Genomic DNA, 17,240 nt, shown 5'->3' on the forward strand with positions numbered 1-17,240 from the left:
AGTATAAGCAGGTATATTTTGTATCGTAATACAACCTCATTATAATCATAAGTACTGTATAGTTAGTCTTGTGCCCAGCCAGGCTCACGCTAATGCACAAACACCGTCTGGTGACATTAATCAAGTTTCTTGGGCCTAGAAGTGCAATCCAGCCAAAACATTAGCTAGCCAATCAGAATCAATGAGTTGCACAATCGCATGAATGTATTGGAAGTAGATGAAAAAGCAGATGATTTAAAAAACTGTTCATTAGAAGTTATTCACCTAGGTTGTTCTAAACGTTTGTTGTCAAGCTGTACTGGTGTGTTTTCTGATCTCACCTTAAAAGACCGAAGAATCATGACTCAACATTTTACCAGAAATGAAATGCTAACTTCTACTAATACAATAAATGAAGAGATTGCATCTTGTAAATGCCCTATTCTGATGTTCCTAGCCATTTTTGAATATCTTTCACTGTTTAAAATAATTTAAAATATTATGCAACTCCTCGATTTTGATTGGCCAGCCAATAGTTTGGTTGGATCCCACTTCCGGGCCTAAGAAACTCGAGCAATGTCACCAAACGGCATTTGTGCATTAGTGCAAGACATGAGACTACTGTATAGTAGGGATCATGGCTTTCTGGGCCAAGAATGTCACCCAAAAGCCAGCCTCACTTTTCCTTGAGAGACAACAGCTTGGTAGTATTGGCTAACCATAATCGAACCCAAACATGGCTCCAGAGCAAGCCCAAAGGATTATAGAAATAAAAGTAATGAAACAAGGGACATTTAATCCCTCCTTCAGTCATGGCTATACCACTGATAAGCTCAAAGACCGAAGCAGGAATTAAATAAGCACTAGTATAACTGCAGGTGTCCTCCACTAGTATAATCGGAGATGTAGACGAACTCCATTACTTTTTGTTTGTATGATCCCTATTCAAATTTAAATTTTCCTTGTACTTGTTTGTTTACCTTTTTGTAATATAATTTGTACCTGATGAATCAAGCTGCATCAAAGGATAGAATGTCATTGGACACACAGTATCATAAAGTCAATTTTGAATCTGAATGTGTGCCCCACTGGAAAGCAAAGTGAAGACTCCTCATTTTCAGCCATATTCCGCCCATTACATAGCGGTACTAGCAAAGGTAGCATGAGAAGTGCCTCTGCAATACTACAGCTACAAATGTGATATTTGGCTATTACATGTTACCATGAATCAACCTATGAGATAATGGAGAAAGAACAGTGGTGGATCTAGTAGTTTCGACAGAAAACCCCTTTCAGAATTTCACTTTTAAAAGTGATGCTGGCTGACTAAGTCATTCTTCTGTTGTAAATAGCTCTTTATCATAACAGTAACTACTATAATTTACAGAATATCTTCTTTTTCATCTCTGAGGGCTGAGGCCAACTAGATTAAATGTGCACAGCAGATTACCTGCTCACTCAATAATTTTTTTTTTCAGGCGCCTGTTTCTGCATGAGTTCAAAATGAGAAAACAAAAGAGAAGAGACCCTGACGAGAACTTAAAGCAAGGAAAAACCGTTATCTTTCTTTGACAAAGAGCAAGAGCAAGTAAGGATGTCTAAATGGTAGCACAATAGTGTAACCACATAGCTACACTAATGTTATACTAATCAGTGCAATGGCTTTAAATGGAGTACAGTATAATATACCTCCCAGAAACCCTCTTTCAAAAATCCTAGATCCGCCACTGAAGAAATGGGACACGAAGGAGAACAAAGGTGCATGTAAGTCCTTGGGCCTAAGTAACCTTAGACAGTGAAGAAGTCAAACCAGTAGTATCAACCATTCTGCTTAGCTCAGTTAGTAGAAAACTCAGTTACCTAGCTATAAGTAAAAGAATACTGAAACTTGTTAGAGTTATATCGGAGTATGCCATTACAAACTGGTTGAAGGACCAGAGTGGTTGAAGGAGAATGCTTTGGAAATCCTGCGGGTAGTGTTGGCATCATTCAATCTCTGGACCAGTTTCCTCCCTTATCCTAACAGTTTTCTTCTGGTATAGGTTAGCTAGGTCAAGTCACTAACAAAGCTTATGACCAAGTCCATGTGTAGGCCATGTAGTGCCCCACTGGCTGTCTCCTGTATCTCTATACTAATTCTATTTGTATAGTATATGGTACTGAGGTATGTATCATCTATAGCAGGTATCCAGCATAAAAATGGCTTAATCTATAATCAATGCTGATTGACAAGTAAAAAAAAAAGCATCATAAACTCAGACATATAGTAACTGCATGACAAAGTCCCTAGTGGGACAATTAAGCACAAAGAATTATAAGTTTGATTAGGGATTGTATAAATAAAAAGTAGCGAAGCAGGGAAGTTGTCCTGCACCTGAAGATATACTAGTGGATATTTAATCAGATTAAACGTCCATTTGTAAGTATTCAGGTGTAGGCAACCTCTCTTGTTTCACTACTTTTTATTTCTATGATCCCTAATCAAACTTAATGATTTCTTGTACTTGTTTACTTTTTCGTAACATAATTATGACTGGCGAACCCTGCATCAAAAGAAAGAACGCCTTAATGTACGTGCATCCCAACTATCAATTACTGAAAAGTGAAGTTGCCATTACGCTTTATCAATACTTTGTGCTGTCAGTGAACACAAAGGAGGACAAAGGTAAGTCCATGATGTGTGCATTGTATGTACTGCAGTGTGCCAAAACGCACCTGTCAGGCTGAAGCAATTTTTATAGTGAAAAAATCAAGCCCATAGCCTTAGCCATTATTGAGTAACACTGGTCTGAAGGCATTAGTAAGTAAGTAAGTCAGTCAGTCAGTCAGTCAGTAGAAAATTCCACTGAATAATTTTAGTAGCAACCTATTGGCAGTGGTGTATCTACACCCGGGCCTACCCGGGCCTGTGCCATGGTTAATTTGACTTGTGCCCTGGTAAATGCTTTTCACCATCAGTGTTGAATACCCACAAAACATTAACGATTGTAAAGAATAGTTATGCAATGCTGATCGATGTCAAATCAAGCCTTTCTTTCCAGAGGAGAAACGGCGATCTTGCATTGGTTTCGATTGTGGTATTGCCAATGTAAGTTATTAGAAAGATCACGTGACTACCAACTGCAGCATCGTGACAGGGACTGAATGAATGTTTCATAGTGTGGTGAATAGCGCCCATTCAAGTTGGGTTTGGATTAAGTAATGTATAGTCAATTGCAAAATTCAGATGTGAACAGACGCGAGCAAGTTTTGAGACATGTACCCCGTATGGCTGTGTGGTGCCTTGGTAGATGACAGCTAGCTACAGGCTAGTCAAAGGTATGGAGTACTTGTTTAGTCAGTATATGTTTTCATTTATTCTATTTGTAGGTTGACTACTTTAGTCCACAGTTGTCACGTGATCGTATAAACGCCTGGTGCTTTAAATCCAAGTTTCCTCCTAGTCGGGTAGTTTGTGTGAAGAAGACAATAGTAGTCAACATTTGTGTCTAGTGATATTAGTTATTTTGCAATAGCACATACATAGCAATGCACAACACATTCTAGATGTTGTATTGATGTCTATATGAAGATGGGCATGTGTATGTGGCTGAGTGGCTTGCCACCCAGTGCCCGGGTAAAGTAAGAAGTCTAGATATGCCACTGCCTATTGGAAGCATTTCGAGTCATAATGAAGGCACTTTTGAGCTTGACTATAATTCACCAATACTGCCAAGGCACCATGAAGGTATTGCGAGGTTAGAGTCTGGTCAGTATTTATTGTGAAAATGTGGAAAATGAAGGTTTCCACATTTTGAAGGTACAGTAGTAGTGTATCATACAGTACGATAGTAACTGTATAGTAGGGACCACAAAGGAGTAGGTGTGGCCCATGGAATAATATCACCCAAAAACAGCCTCAATTTTCCCTGACGATGATCAGGCAGTATCGGTTAGGTAAAACTAAGCCCAAAAAAGCTTTCAGATCGACTCGAAATGCTTTCAACAAGTTTAAAAATTATTTATTTAACAGAATTTTCTACTGACTGACTGACTGATGCCTTCAGACAAGCGTAACTCGATAATGGCTAAGGCTACGGGCTTGATTTTTCACTGTTTGACGTCACTTCGGCCCGACTGGTGCCTTTTGGCATACCGCAGTATGTGCAATGCATTCTTCATGGACTTACCAGTGTCCTCCTTTGTGTCCCATTCATCTTTGCTGATAGCAAAAAGTGTCAATTTGGTGGTAGCATGTGATGGCTTCCCTTCGTAACGGAAATCGTCCGTATTTTCGTAGTGGCTATTTTGATTGCAGAGGAGCTTTTCGAACAGTTCTTGATTCGTTCTGCTGTGTAACGGGTTGAACATAGCAGACAACAAAGCGTAATGGATACTTCACTTTTCAGACAATAATCAATATAACTGGGGTGCGCGGCACCATATCTTTCAGTGTGCATGGGTTGCAGAGGTGCTGTTGTTGATCCGAAATGCTGTGTAACGGGTTGAACATAGCTGACAACGAAGCGTAATGGATACTTCACTTTGCAGACGATAATTAACATAGATGGGGCACACGGTGCCATTCAGATGCGGTATGCGTGGGTTCACCAGTCATAATAATTATTTACAAAAAAAGTTATCAAACAAGTACACAGAAAAATTTGGAATTTTCAACTAGAGTAGGGACCATAGCACATCGATAAAAAGTACTGAAACAAGTTGGAGTATAGTGCACGATATTAAATCACAGTAAAACAATAAGAAGTGTTATATCCCTACTGTGAATTTCTGTGTACTTGTTATACATAAAACTGTACCTTTCTGCAAAGTGAAAAGGGGTCCACATTAGTAGACCAATAGAGTTTCTTATTCTCATCCCCAACAGACTGGTAACAGACACCACACAAATCATAGTTTAAATCATCTAAACCCAACCAGTGGTAGATAGTCTCAGTAACTAAAACATAAGAAAACGTGTATAAAACAAATCATGCAGTTACAGCTGAAGAACACATGCATAAACCATAACACACACACACACACACACACACACACACACACACACACACACACACACACACACACACACACACACACACACACACACACACACACACACACACACACACACACACACACACGTGTGTGTGTGTGTGTATAGCCAAGTGGCTAGAGCATTAGATTAAAAGGTACCCGGTGGTGTTGTTTCCCTGTGTGTGTGTGTGTGTGTGTGTGTGTGTGTGTGTGTGTGTGTGTGTGTGTGTGTGTGTGTGTGTGTGTGTGTGTGTGTGTGTGTGTGTGTGTGTGTGTGTGTGTGTGTGTGAGCATAGCCAAGTGGCTAGAGCATTAGATTGGTAATCGAAAGGTACCCGGTGGTGTTGTTTCCTTGAGCAAGAAACTTTACTCACATTGCCCCACCTACCCAGTGAACCAGCACTGGGATACCTGTGTGCTACTCAGGTGCTAGGAATCAGCGCAGGTAAATCCTCCTGTGGCAATAATGTCTTGCAGGTAAAGGTGTGGGCACCCAAAGTCCCACCTGGACCTTCATCTGCTGTGTGAGACATGGACAGTTGGCATTTGCTTTCCCAGTTAATTAATACCAGGTACCCATTGATGTTACAGCTGGGTGGGCTGCTTCCCCAGGCAACCTGATCATGCTAGCACAGCAGCTAAAGGCTTTACTTTTGCTTTGTATGTGCATATACCTACAGTGTTATACAAAACACAAATCAATAATTACAGTACCGTAATGTCAAAACACAACTGCAATCACTGGAGGGCTTATCATAAAACATGCAAACTGCAATATATAGGTAAGTTGTGGGCATCAATTTCGTAAAAAAATACATCTTGTGAAGTACATGGTTTACACCTATTAATCACGCAGTCTTCCAAGTGCACACATACATGTATGAGTGCATACTATCCCTTATTAAAATTTAACAATAGAACTGGGGAGACAAACCCTGTAGTGGCAAGTAGTACTGGTAGCCATTCACAATAGTGGGATGTGCTGCCAGACCAGGTTTAATTGAGCATTTTTCATTCAAATAATCAGAGGGTACATCAGGGATATAAACTTAAACCTCACATGTAGCATACCACAAATTTCTTTTCTGCACTGGTTGCAAATATAGCCAACACTAACAGTATCATCAATCTCCTTGTCAACTACTTCTCGTTTTGCATCAGCAATCTTATCTAGAATAAGTGTTTCGTGACTTCTCAACTCTAACAACTCTTGTTCATGATCATCACCAGATTCCTTCTGTTGGAATTCCAAATAGCGTATTTTGTCCCGTGTTTCCAACAACTGACGCTGAAGTAGAGCAATCCTGTGTATGGAGAAGTATTGAGTCTCTCATAGCACATCATGCATCTCAACATACATGGGCAATTATAGAGCTATAAAGTTACTATACAAATTTTAAGTTCAATTAGGGATCATAGAAAAAAAATAGGAAAACAAGGAGGTTGCCTACACCTGCAGATATACTAGCAAACATTTAATCCCTAATCCAGTCTATAACCAAGAGCCTGAATTAGGGATTAAATGTTCACTAGTATATCTGCAGGTGTAGGCGACCTCCTTTGTTTCCCTTCTTTTTTTTTCTATGATCCCTAATCGAACTTAAAATTTTTAATTTTTCCTTATTTTTTTGTAACATTGTTATGACTGGTGAATCCATGCATACCACATCAAAAGAAAGGATGGCACCAGAATTAATGTTTTCATCTGAACGTGCACCCCATCAATCAAAAACTGCTTCGAAAGTGCAGTGGCCATTACACTTCACTTTCAGCTATGTTCGGCCCGTTACACAGCACTATAGACGAAAAACAGTAGAAGAAGTGTCTCTGTAACAATCCAGTCACCACAAAAATACAATGATTCGCGCACCCCAACTATCAATTACTACCTTGAAAGTGCAGCGGCCATTATGCTTTGCTTTCAGCTATGTTCAGCCTGTTACACAGCGTTACAAGCGAAGAACAGTGTTAGAATCGTCTCTGCAATCAGTCCAGTCACCACAGAAAATATAGATGATTCCCGTTTACAAACGTACTGTAGGGAAGCCATGCATCATGCTACCGTGAATCGACACCTTGGGCTGTCAGCAAAAAGAAATGGGACACAAAGGAGGACAAAGGTAAGTCCATGATGCGTGTTTAGTATGTACTGCGGTATGCCAAAAGGCACGTCTCGGGACGAAGTGACATCGAACAGTGAAAAAATCAAGCCCATAGCCTTAGCCGTTATCGAATTACACTTGCCTGAAGGCATCAGGCAGGCAGTTAGTCAGTAGAAAATTCCATTGAATAATTTTTTTTCCGATTTCATAGGAAGCCTTTAGGACCATACTGAAGGCACTTTTGGGCTTGGCTATACCTAACCAATACTGCCAAAGTGCCAGGATGGAGTTGCGAAGTTGGTTTTTGGGTGAATTTTTTGGGTGAATTTTGGCTAGGAAAACCAAATCTCCATGATCCCATATACAGTATTACCATACTGTATGATGAGTAGAGGTGTACCGATATGGGTTTTTGGCATGTACCGATATCTGATATTGATGCCACCAAAAGAAGCCAATAATCGATAGTCAATCTGATATTTGCATTATAGTTTTAAGCAAACAAAAGTGTACATTTACCACAGCATGTGCATGTACTCTGCCTGTGGTGGTATACAGCTTGGGTTTCTATTGCACAATCCAGACAATCAGGTTCCCAGAAACATTTTTATGTATACTCCCATGAAGCCTTATACGGATATTTCTGCATTACGCTGTATTCTAATGGCTTGTGAGAAAGCTGGGTCAGCAAATTTCCTTGGTTATCCTGTGAGGTACTCTATAGCTACTTCATTGTAAAGACTGTGGTAAGCTTTCCAACAACAAACTAGAATCATGTGTATTTGTATGGCTTCTCATAGCGTAGCACTTGTTGCAGAGTGGTCAATAAGCCAATGGCACTAAAGAGCCACATGGATAACGTAGAAAACCAATGTATAATCCATTTATGTACGAACTATTGCTACTGTATAAATATCGGTAGCGATATCAGTCCTCCTGCTGTTCTGTACCGATACCGATATTGGTAAAAATTACCATATCGGTGGCCGATATTTTAGCTGATCCAATTATTGGTACACCTCTAATGATGAGCATACAATTTAAAGACTGACAGATACTCAGAAAGATAAAGTGCTCTATCTATATAATATCTATACTACAGTGCAATTAAAACATTTAATTTAAAAATGAAGTACAGGTAGGCCAGGTTACAGCAATGTAAAAAGCAGTGAAATGACACATGAACGATGATAACTATTACAACATAGTTACAGTACGTGGGAAAATCCTTACATTGGCATGTTACCACCACATGTTCAATGGCACATTTTCCTATGTTTAGTAACTACAGTGCCATCATTCATGTGTCATTGTTTCATGACTTTCTATTGCTGGAACCCTACAAATTAATAATTTCAATTGCACTAGTTTGTTAACTTTTTGGTTGTTATAGCATAGCTATGATATACTGTACACGTCTGGCTGTAACTGCTTTATTGGAGTATCTCGATCTCTAAGCTTGTCTCGAGTGAGCTACACAATAGATTAAGGGGCATTCCTGCCGTATCCTGTTTTTGTACCATAAAACTGCAGCTGATAACAGCTATATCATTAAAGGGTGTGATCACAAGGGTGTGGCAGTGTTTTCTAATAATTTAGGGGCATGGTCAGAGAGTCTATTAGAAAATGTAATAACATATAACGATTTAATTTAAAAGGGCAAATTTTCAAAGAGCAATTGATAAAATTAATTTTGTAGGTTTTATTATCAAATGCTCCAAAAGCCATGCATAACGCCAACAAAAAAATTTTTGGTAGTGCACATTGAACTAAGCGGATTATTATCAAGATGGCGAGTACATGTATTAAACGATACAAATCATGATAAGGGTATACATATATATATATATATATATATATATATATATATATATTAATACCATACCTGTTTCAGTGCCCATACAAAAGTCTCAATAGTAGCAGTGAAATTTATCCCGTATTTCACTGGTAGCAGTGAAAAAGTTGTAATTGCAATTTCATTGGCTAGAATTTATGTTAACAATTAGTGTTGACACGTGTTTAGTACATAGAGACAAATTGCGTACATGGCAACGCTAATGCACAGCATGCGCATATGCAGCGAGTATGATATTAACTGGGAATAGCATGGGTAGCAGTGAAATTTGGGATAAATACCACTCTTGTTGTATTGGAAATGGTAAATTTCACTCGGCTTCGCCTCGTGAAATTTATCCCCATTTCCAATACAACACTCGTGATATTTATCCCAAATTTCACTGCTACCCATGCTATTACTAGTACTAATACAACATCAATATCGTGTCCTGTACAAAAACTCCAATAGCAGCTTGTGGTATATTTTTGATATACTACAGCAAACTAGCCAATAGAATCAGTATATCACTTGTACATTTGATATACGCATCTGATTGGCTAAAATTTTTTGATAGTGTTTAGTTGTTTTACCAGTTAGGCATGTCCGACTTGACAACTACTGTTACCATAGTAACCAATACCTGTTACCTAGCAAGAACATTGTTGCCTAGCAACCGTTGCTAGGTAACCACTACTGATTGTAGAAATGATTTTGACACCATAGCGATGGTTGCTAAGCAACCACCAAAAAGCATGTAACTAGGTCAGGTTTACATTTTGTTGCCTAGCAACAGTTGCTATGGATTGTTGGATCGATTTTCAAGAAGATTACAGGCTGCGACGCATGTGCATACTCCTTGAGCATGCTAATCACAAGGAATTACTTACCAGTACTAATAGTGGTGTAAAAACATTAGAAATTGCTGTTACTGCTTCCAAGTGGGAGACGAGATGTTGTATTAACATATTATACTACAGATATCGAGGCTTCGCCTCGCACTATAACATCTTTTCTAAGTTTGTATATCTTTTGGTATATATTTCGAATACCATGATATCTGTAGTATAACATATACCACTACACTGTGGGAAATTTTGCAAACGAGGCTGAAACAATGAGAAAGCGAGTCGTTGCACATGTCCACAGTGACGTGCTGTGTGTGGAGGGAAATCTCGACTCAGCTCTAGGGTCCAGTTGCTTACTAGGAATTGGCTTGAAATAACAGTGCAAAGCTATTACATGCCGTTTCAATCGTATGCCACCATGAGCTTATACAAAGAGTTAAATTTTCGTAGAACTACTTCTCTTCGAATAATTTGAAAATTAAACTCCTTTGAAAATAACCTATTAATTATATGGTACTTTACGGCCAGTGAATATTAGTGAATTCCCACTAATACACCAAGTTTTATAATTACTATGTGATTGTTTAGTATACAGTAATTAACTAGTACTTACAGTACTGTAAGCACTTCAAATAGTTTTGTGGCATCTAAATACACCCATCTAAGGAAACCGTTGTTACGGAAAATTAACTCCTCCTTACATGAAGAAGAAAACCATGCAATAGACAGATTTCATAATAAGGCTTTATAGCACATAATAATAACCGTTGCCCCTAGCAACCTGAATTTCCTATTATTTTTAGGTGATAACGTCTGAAGTAACTTCTCCAAATTATGAAAGTGTAGCATGTATATGTCATAAGATATGACATTTTTGAAATTTGTGGTTTTCCCATACATATCTACATAAGGGGGCAACAGTTGCCCCTTCTGGGCAATCACATAAATGAGGCACATGTATTTCAACATATGGAGAAACCAAAATTCCAATGAATTTATATATCAATTTTACATAATATGTAGGTGTGAATGTCAACAATAATCTCTTCAAGTTTTAAGTGGATAGTGTATATACTATATAGATCTTAAGACATGACATTCATTGAATCCCATGATATGTGTGATTACCGAGAAGGGGTGACTGGTGTCCCTCTCATAGACAATGTATGGGAAAATTACAACTTCAAAATGTCATATCTCATGACTTATATGCACTATCCTTTTAAAACTTGGACGTACTTTAGACGGTGACACCTACAAATAATGTAAAAATTAGATTGCTAGGGGCAACAGTTAATTTTTTCCTTATTATGAAATTCGTCTATTGAACATAAAAGGAAAAGCAAAGCACAGAAAGCATAACCAGGAAAGGCACATATGTCACCAGTGAGTTTGTTCTTGTGGCTTGAAATGGTGGCAGTGCTGGCTTCTAGCCTTGTGACTGTAGTCATGCTGGTAGACAAAAATCAGGTTATGGCAATTTTTTATTTATTCAATATTTGGCCTCAGCCTTCTGTATTCTTGGTTTTTTAATGCTGGATTTGATTAAAAGCACCTATCCCCTACTAAAAGTGATTTTTGTCATGTATGATATTTCTATGATAGCTTTTAACAGCAGTACCGTTCATTTTAGGGGAGAACCCTACTAAACAATACTACCAGTTAGATGTAGTCTTGCATGGCACAGACTGTATATTTTAGGCACAGAAGCTTATCGCTTTCAGTATAAGCACCCGTGCCTACAAAGTGGTTGTTCTAAGGACCCTGATGTAACTCTTCTGTCTCCACGCAACACTTTGCACTGCAGGTAGGGCTATAGTAGGAGTGATACAATGTGGAAATTAGAGCAAAACGATATCAGTTTTACCAACATAATACTACTGAGCATTTCAGTGTCAAGTAGCTGGTTAGTAGTTAGTTTGCTATCTCTAGATCTATGGCCAGTGGAATTGCCATATAGCTATCATGTAGTTATGAGAAGTTGTGGAACGCAAGAATTCTTACTGTGACAGAGGTGTTCATTGTGCCAAACATCTGTTCAAAAAACCACTTAAAGCTACTTCATGGGGTGAACTTTCAAAACAGAGGCAGCATTTTTTAATACTGTAGTTTGGTCAGTTCATCATGGCCAGGAATGTCTTCACATACATGCAGAGGCTAGTGCCTACAGAAAGCATATGTTTGTAGTGCTTGTCAAAACATTGTAGTGATTTGCATGAAAGCACATATTACAAGTTTATTACACTGTCTTCTGAAATATTGTCTCAAAGATTAATGATATTATTGCACCACAACTTGTGGTGCACCAATATGACATTTTGCCGATATTCTGATAACGGCAATTTTTCAAGCAGATAAATTTTACTAAAAGTTTGACCAATTTATCTTGTTTATTTTTATTTATTTATTTATTTATTAATGCTTTACAGCAGAAGGTCTGTACGGCACCTGGCCCTACAGCCTGCTCAAAGACCTTAGCTACTTAGACTTTAACTACTTAAGGTGTGTTTGAAAAGTTGGAGAAAGGAGAAAAAATCCATGACTGGACCCAGGTAGCCTCGAACCTGCAGCCATCCGATTTACGCTCGAACGCTTACAGGAGTCTACGAGGTGGTCAGGATGTTTTCTCCTTGTTGTTTTCATGTAATTTTATAGTGCAAGTAGTGCTACAAAAACTGCTGACAGTACATTTAAGTAGTAATAACAATATTGTAAAGCAAAAAAATTCAACTCAATGTATTTGTAAACATCATTTGGTGCACATGAGCATGTATTTATGAATAAATACACATATCTGTATCTGCTGCTTTTTCTGTCATGGTGCCAATCCGATACCGATATGCAAAAAAGTAGCCGACATATGGTTTTATAATGATACTAATATTAGGGCTGGGACGAAGCTTCGAACGTTCGGTAGGTTCGAAGGTTAAGCAAATTTCGAATTATAAAACTATCCTTCGAAGCTTCGTAATGCACTCATAACCTACAAAAAGAATTACGAATAAACATTCTGTTCTTTATTGCAGCAGCTTATTCACCTTGCACGATCAATGTTCGTCTTGTGCGATCGATGTCACCTGCCACGCCCATTTTTAAGCCAATGAAAATTTATCTTTCTACCATGGTAGAAGCCTTTAATGCCTTATAAAGTGATAGATAATACATGAAAAACGTCCTTAAAGCCATTAGTTGGCATTTAACTACGCATGATTGCAGACACGCCCATTTACAATCGCTCAATCGCGTCATTCAAAACTGCTGCTATGCATTATCCAAATGCTTACAAACTTACAAAATAGGATTAGAAAGATAAAACTTAAACATAAATACAAGAAAACCTACCAACACCAAAGCTTCGAATATTTGAATATTTTATTAGCGAATGTTCGAATATAAATTTCAAGCTTCGTCCCAGCCCTAGTTAATATTGTATGAAAATTATCGCATGTCCTCTCTCCTACAGGTAGACTAGCTTTTAGCAGAAATCTATACAAGATAACTTGTTTGTAGCTGCACTCATTACAGAGTGACTTCCAATGTAGCTAGACTCTCTTCACAATAACTTTTTGTAGCTGAACTATCTACAAGGTGACGTGCTTGTATGTAGGGTGTTTGTTTGTAGCTGACTCTCCACAGGGAGACTTGTTTGTAGCTGAACACTCTACTGAGTAACCTTTTAGCTGAACTCTACAAGTGACTTGTTTGTGGCTGACCTCCCCAAGGGAGACTTGTTTGTAGTTGAACTCTCTACAGGTTGAATTGTTTGTAACTGAACTCTCTACAGGGTGATTTGGTGTAGCTGAACTCTCTACAGGGTGACTTGTTCGTAGCTGAACTCTCTACAGGGTGACTCGTTTGTAGCTGAACTCTCCACAGGGTGACCTGTTTGTGGCTTAACTCTCCACAGGGTTACTTGTTTGTAACTGAACTCTCTACAGAGTGACTTGTTTGTAGCTGAACTCTGCACAGGGTGAATTGATTGTAGCTGAACTCTCTACAGGGTGACTAGCTCATAGTTGAATTCTCTACAAGGTGATTTGATTGTAACTGAACGTTCTAATAGAGTGACTTATTACATAGCTGAATGTTCTATTAGGGTGACTGCACTATTAGAGTATCTCAATTGCACACTTGTTACACTAAGTAGTTGACTTTCGCAGTGTAACTCAGTGGTAGGCAGGACAAGTAATACACCTTTTATTAACAAAACTTGATTGTGTACTTTTTACACATGGTTGGTGTTTTTGTTATAACTCCATAACTGTTAGTGTGATTTCTTTCAATCACAAAAGCTTTGCACTACAATAGATACTCCATGTATTGACCAATTTTCAAGTTATTCCATCAAGCGGTTTACCCTGGAGGCGTGACAACAAATTGCCTTTGGATTTTGCACATAACTCCCTGTTCTTTGTCTGATCTGTACCAAAATTGGATTGTCAATGTGCAGCATGATGTTCATACCAAATTTTAAGTAAATCAGCCAAAGTATGCATGAGTTATTACGATTTTTCTAAAGTGTGCGATAAGAAGATTGAGAAGAAAAATATGAAGAAAATAAGACGAACTTTGAAGGCGCGTATCTCAGTGATCGATGGGTGGATTCACCTCAAATTTGGAATGGTACCCCGAGGGATGTTAATTTTCATCCAGCCATTACCTAGCTACGGACACGTGATAAAAGGCTTTTTTTTGGTTCCTGTAAAATACACATTTGTCTGTTGTGCGCCCACACTGGCTGTACTTGGCAGCACGGCACACTATCGTGTGTCTTGATAACGAAACAAACACCAAATTCTTAGTGTAATAAAGGACTGAACCTAGATTACAGACTGTTTTTACGAAAGTTTAACAACGCAATAGGTTTAGAATCTTTGTTCCCCTAGAAAAAATAGGACTACTTTTTACTGATACTTCAACCTTGAAAGCATCTGCAAGTACAAGAACTGATAGCAAGTACCTTAGATATTTCATCGCTGCACACATTATTTGTAACGTGCACCATATGTAACTCATCCAAGTACATCAATTTATTTATTCGTGTAGTTCATGGTACTTTTGTACAAGTTTTAACACAATGATGGTCCATTCATTGTAATGAGCGTATGATGAAGTGACTAATTGTACAAGATTCACACGAAGTATAAACTAGTTCAGCAGCTAGTCAAGTAATCTTCTATGGTCTACTGTGGCTTGAGAAGAAGTCTAGATAATGGTTGTCACAGAAATACTGTAAATACTCTAATAAAACAGTCATGACAAACTGCAAACCTGATTGCTCTATTAGAGTTACTGACTGTTCTATTAGAGTATATTGATCTTTTCTCATTGCATTTTCACAGAGAAAATTTCAGCATAGAATGATTTTACTAGCATTGTGCTTGATGCTTTCAAGCATTTATTGTGTCTGTGAAATAAGTTAGTACAAATGGATGTCATTTCCATTTGGCATACATGATAACCAGTACCTGTGGCAAATACATTGGCTAAATCTGATACTTCAGGAAAACAGCAGTATCGGCCTGCCAATACTAGAATCGGTACAACCCTACCCTTTAAAACATTGGTAAAGGAACAAATACGGTTCATTACAGATTTGTGAAATGGCGGAATAGTCAAGGAAAACTGTTTCAAATGCATCACCAAGACATTACCTCTCCTTAGTCCAGTAACAGAGGTGACTGACACAATTATATTACATCGTCCTTGGCACAAAACCATACCATGATGTAATCTCCAGTGTGTTCATGGAAAGTGTGCAACAGCGACCAGACAATTTATTTGCTGTTAATACTGCTTCTCTACTGCTGGAAAGGGGGGCAGTTTCTAGAGACTTCCTTCAGTATTAGCCTGTGGTTCTTACAAGGACTGTGGTGCTGGTCTGGCTTAGCATCATCCAAGCCAACAAGAATAGAGTACTGTATAGTGTATAGATTTGTACATGCGCGGAGTGCTAGACGTGAATTTTGGAGCTTTTTACCATCTCACTAAAACCTCTATCTCAAAACTTGTCTCCTAATGCGTGTAGCAGGCTAGCTACTTCTGTGTGTGACTGTTAGCCACCAGCACATATCTTAAGGAGTAGGTGAGAGATCACACATTCAACAAACAACTGTGTTTTTGCCACGAGGTAACCTTTGTGCATGCACCAACACGAGGCCATACTATTCGGTCACGTGAGGGAACAATACGTCATGTATTATTAACCCTCTGGATTAACTGTCGCTCCCCACACAAACCATCTGGCATGCGAGACTATAGGAACTAGCTACCATCTCACATACCTTGTACCTTGTCTTGTACCACGCGAATTTACAAAAGTATCAACCAACTATATAATACACGGGCAAAGAAATTATCATAACTGCTAGTCTTGCGTGCCAGACAGTTTGTGGTTAGTCTCGCGTGGCCAGACCACTTTTTTCCATGTATTGGGTGGGAAAAAAAGGTCTGGTGCAACTCCAATAGCCGTTTACTACTGAGCCGTCCCCAGACACTGGGGACGCCAATTGAATAACATTGGCCGCAAAGGAGGTGCCAATGACATCAGTAAGTAAACTCGAGATGGCTTCGATCTGTTTATCCTTTAAACGAATCTTAATTTGTTTCGGTGTCTCTTTTATAGCGTCTTGAAAGTTCATCCTCATTGTGTAACAAGACCAAGAGTGTACGAATATTTCATTGTTTTACTGACGTCATGGTGCCTCCTTTGCGGTCAATGTTATTGTCTGGGGACAGCTAATAAGTAAACAATTGGAGTTGCACCAGACCCTTTTTCCCACCCAATACACGAAAAAAGCGGTCTGGCCACGCGAGACTAGTTTGTGGTGGCAGTTTCCGCCCCCACACAATCCGTCCAGATCACTTAACACATGTACGGATACATTAGGTATGTATATTAGCATAGATAGTATATACTACGTACCCGTAGTATATAACATCTATGATATTAGTCAAGACCGCTTTTTTTCTCTTTGTCACTGAGTGGGGAGAAATAATTCCTTGTCCTTTTTTTTACCCAATGACAAAAAAAAGCGGTCTGCTCACGCGAGACTAAGTTATCTACGAAGAGAGATAACCATCATTAACAATTGTGATGAAAAGATGTACAACAAAACAAATAGGCATGTGAAACCTCGGACAGCATGCGAACACAAAAAGTAGAGGACTACACTGTGGGCATGGCAAGGCAAAAACAACAACAAAAAAGACTAATTACTGTAATTACAAAAATAAAACTGTCTAATTTGTGCATTATCTAGTGATGTTCTGTGCTGAATCAACCATGAATCAACTAACCTATCAAAGCCAGGATCGGTGTAGCCACTTTTTCCTCTATCCCTCATACTGCAACGTAGCTCGGTGTTTATAAAGAGCCCAAACTCGTCGAGTCGTCGTCCTTCAAGATGTTAACTATTTAATTAAACCGAAGATTAACCTTTTGCACTCGCAGCCCTTACG

General features: G+C 38.7%; 1 protein-coding gene across 2 annotated transcripts in view; it reads right to left on the reverse strand.

Moving 5' to 3' along the window:
- The window catches only part of LOC136250644 (carboxylic acid reductase-like), a 36,725-nt gene extending 19,486 nt beyond the window's left edge, over nucleotides 1-17,239 (reverse strand). For both annotated transcript variants that reach the window (XM_066042869.1, XM_066042870.1), the window contains exons 1-3: nucleotides 17,079-17,239; nucleotides 6,067-6,299; nucleotides 4,779-4,918 (exon numbers count right to left, since the gene is read on the reverse strand). In XM_066042869.1, the coding sequence (XP_065898941.1) occupies nucleotides 4,779-4,918; nucleotides 6,067-6,299; nucleotides 17,079-17,125 (420 nt within the window). In that variant the 5' untranslated portion in view covers nucleotides 17,126-17,239. The remainder of the gene's footprint in view (nucleotides 1-4,778; nucleotides 4,919-6,066; nucleotides 6,300-17,078) is intronic.
- Between the last annotated feature and the right edge of the window lies 1 nt (nucleotide 17,240).

Source organism: Dysidea avara, chromosome 3 (assembly GCF_963678975.1).
Source record: "Dysidea avara chromosome 3, odDysAvar1.4, whole genome shotgun sequence".
NCBI lineage: Eukaryota > Metazoa > Porifera > Demospongiae > Dictyoceratida > Dysideidae > Dysidea > Dysidea avara.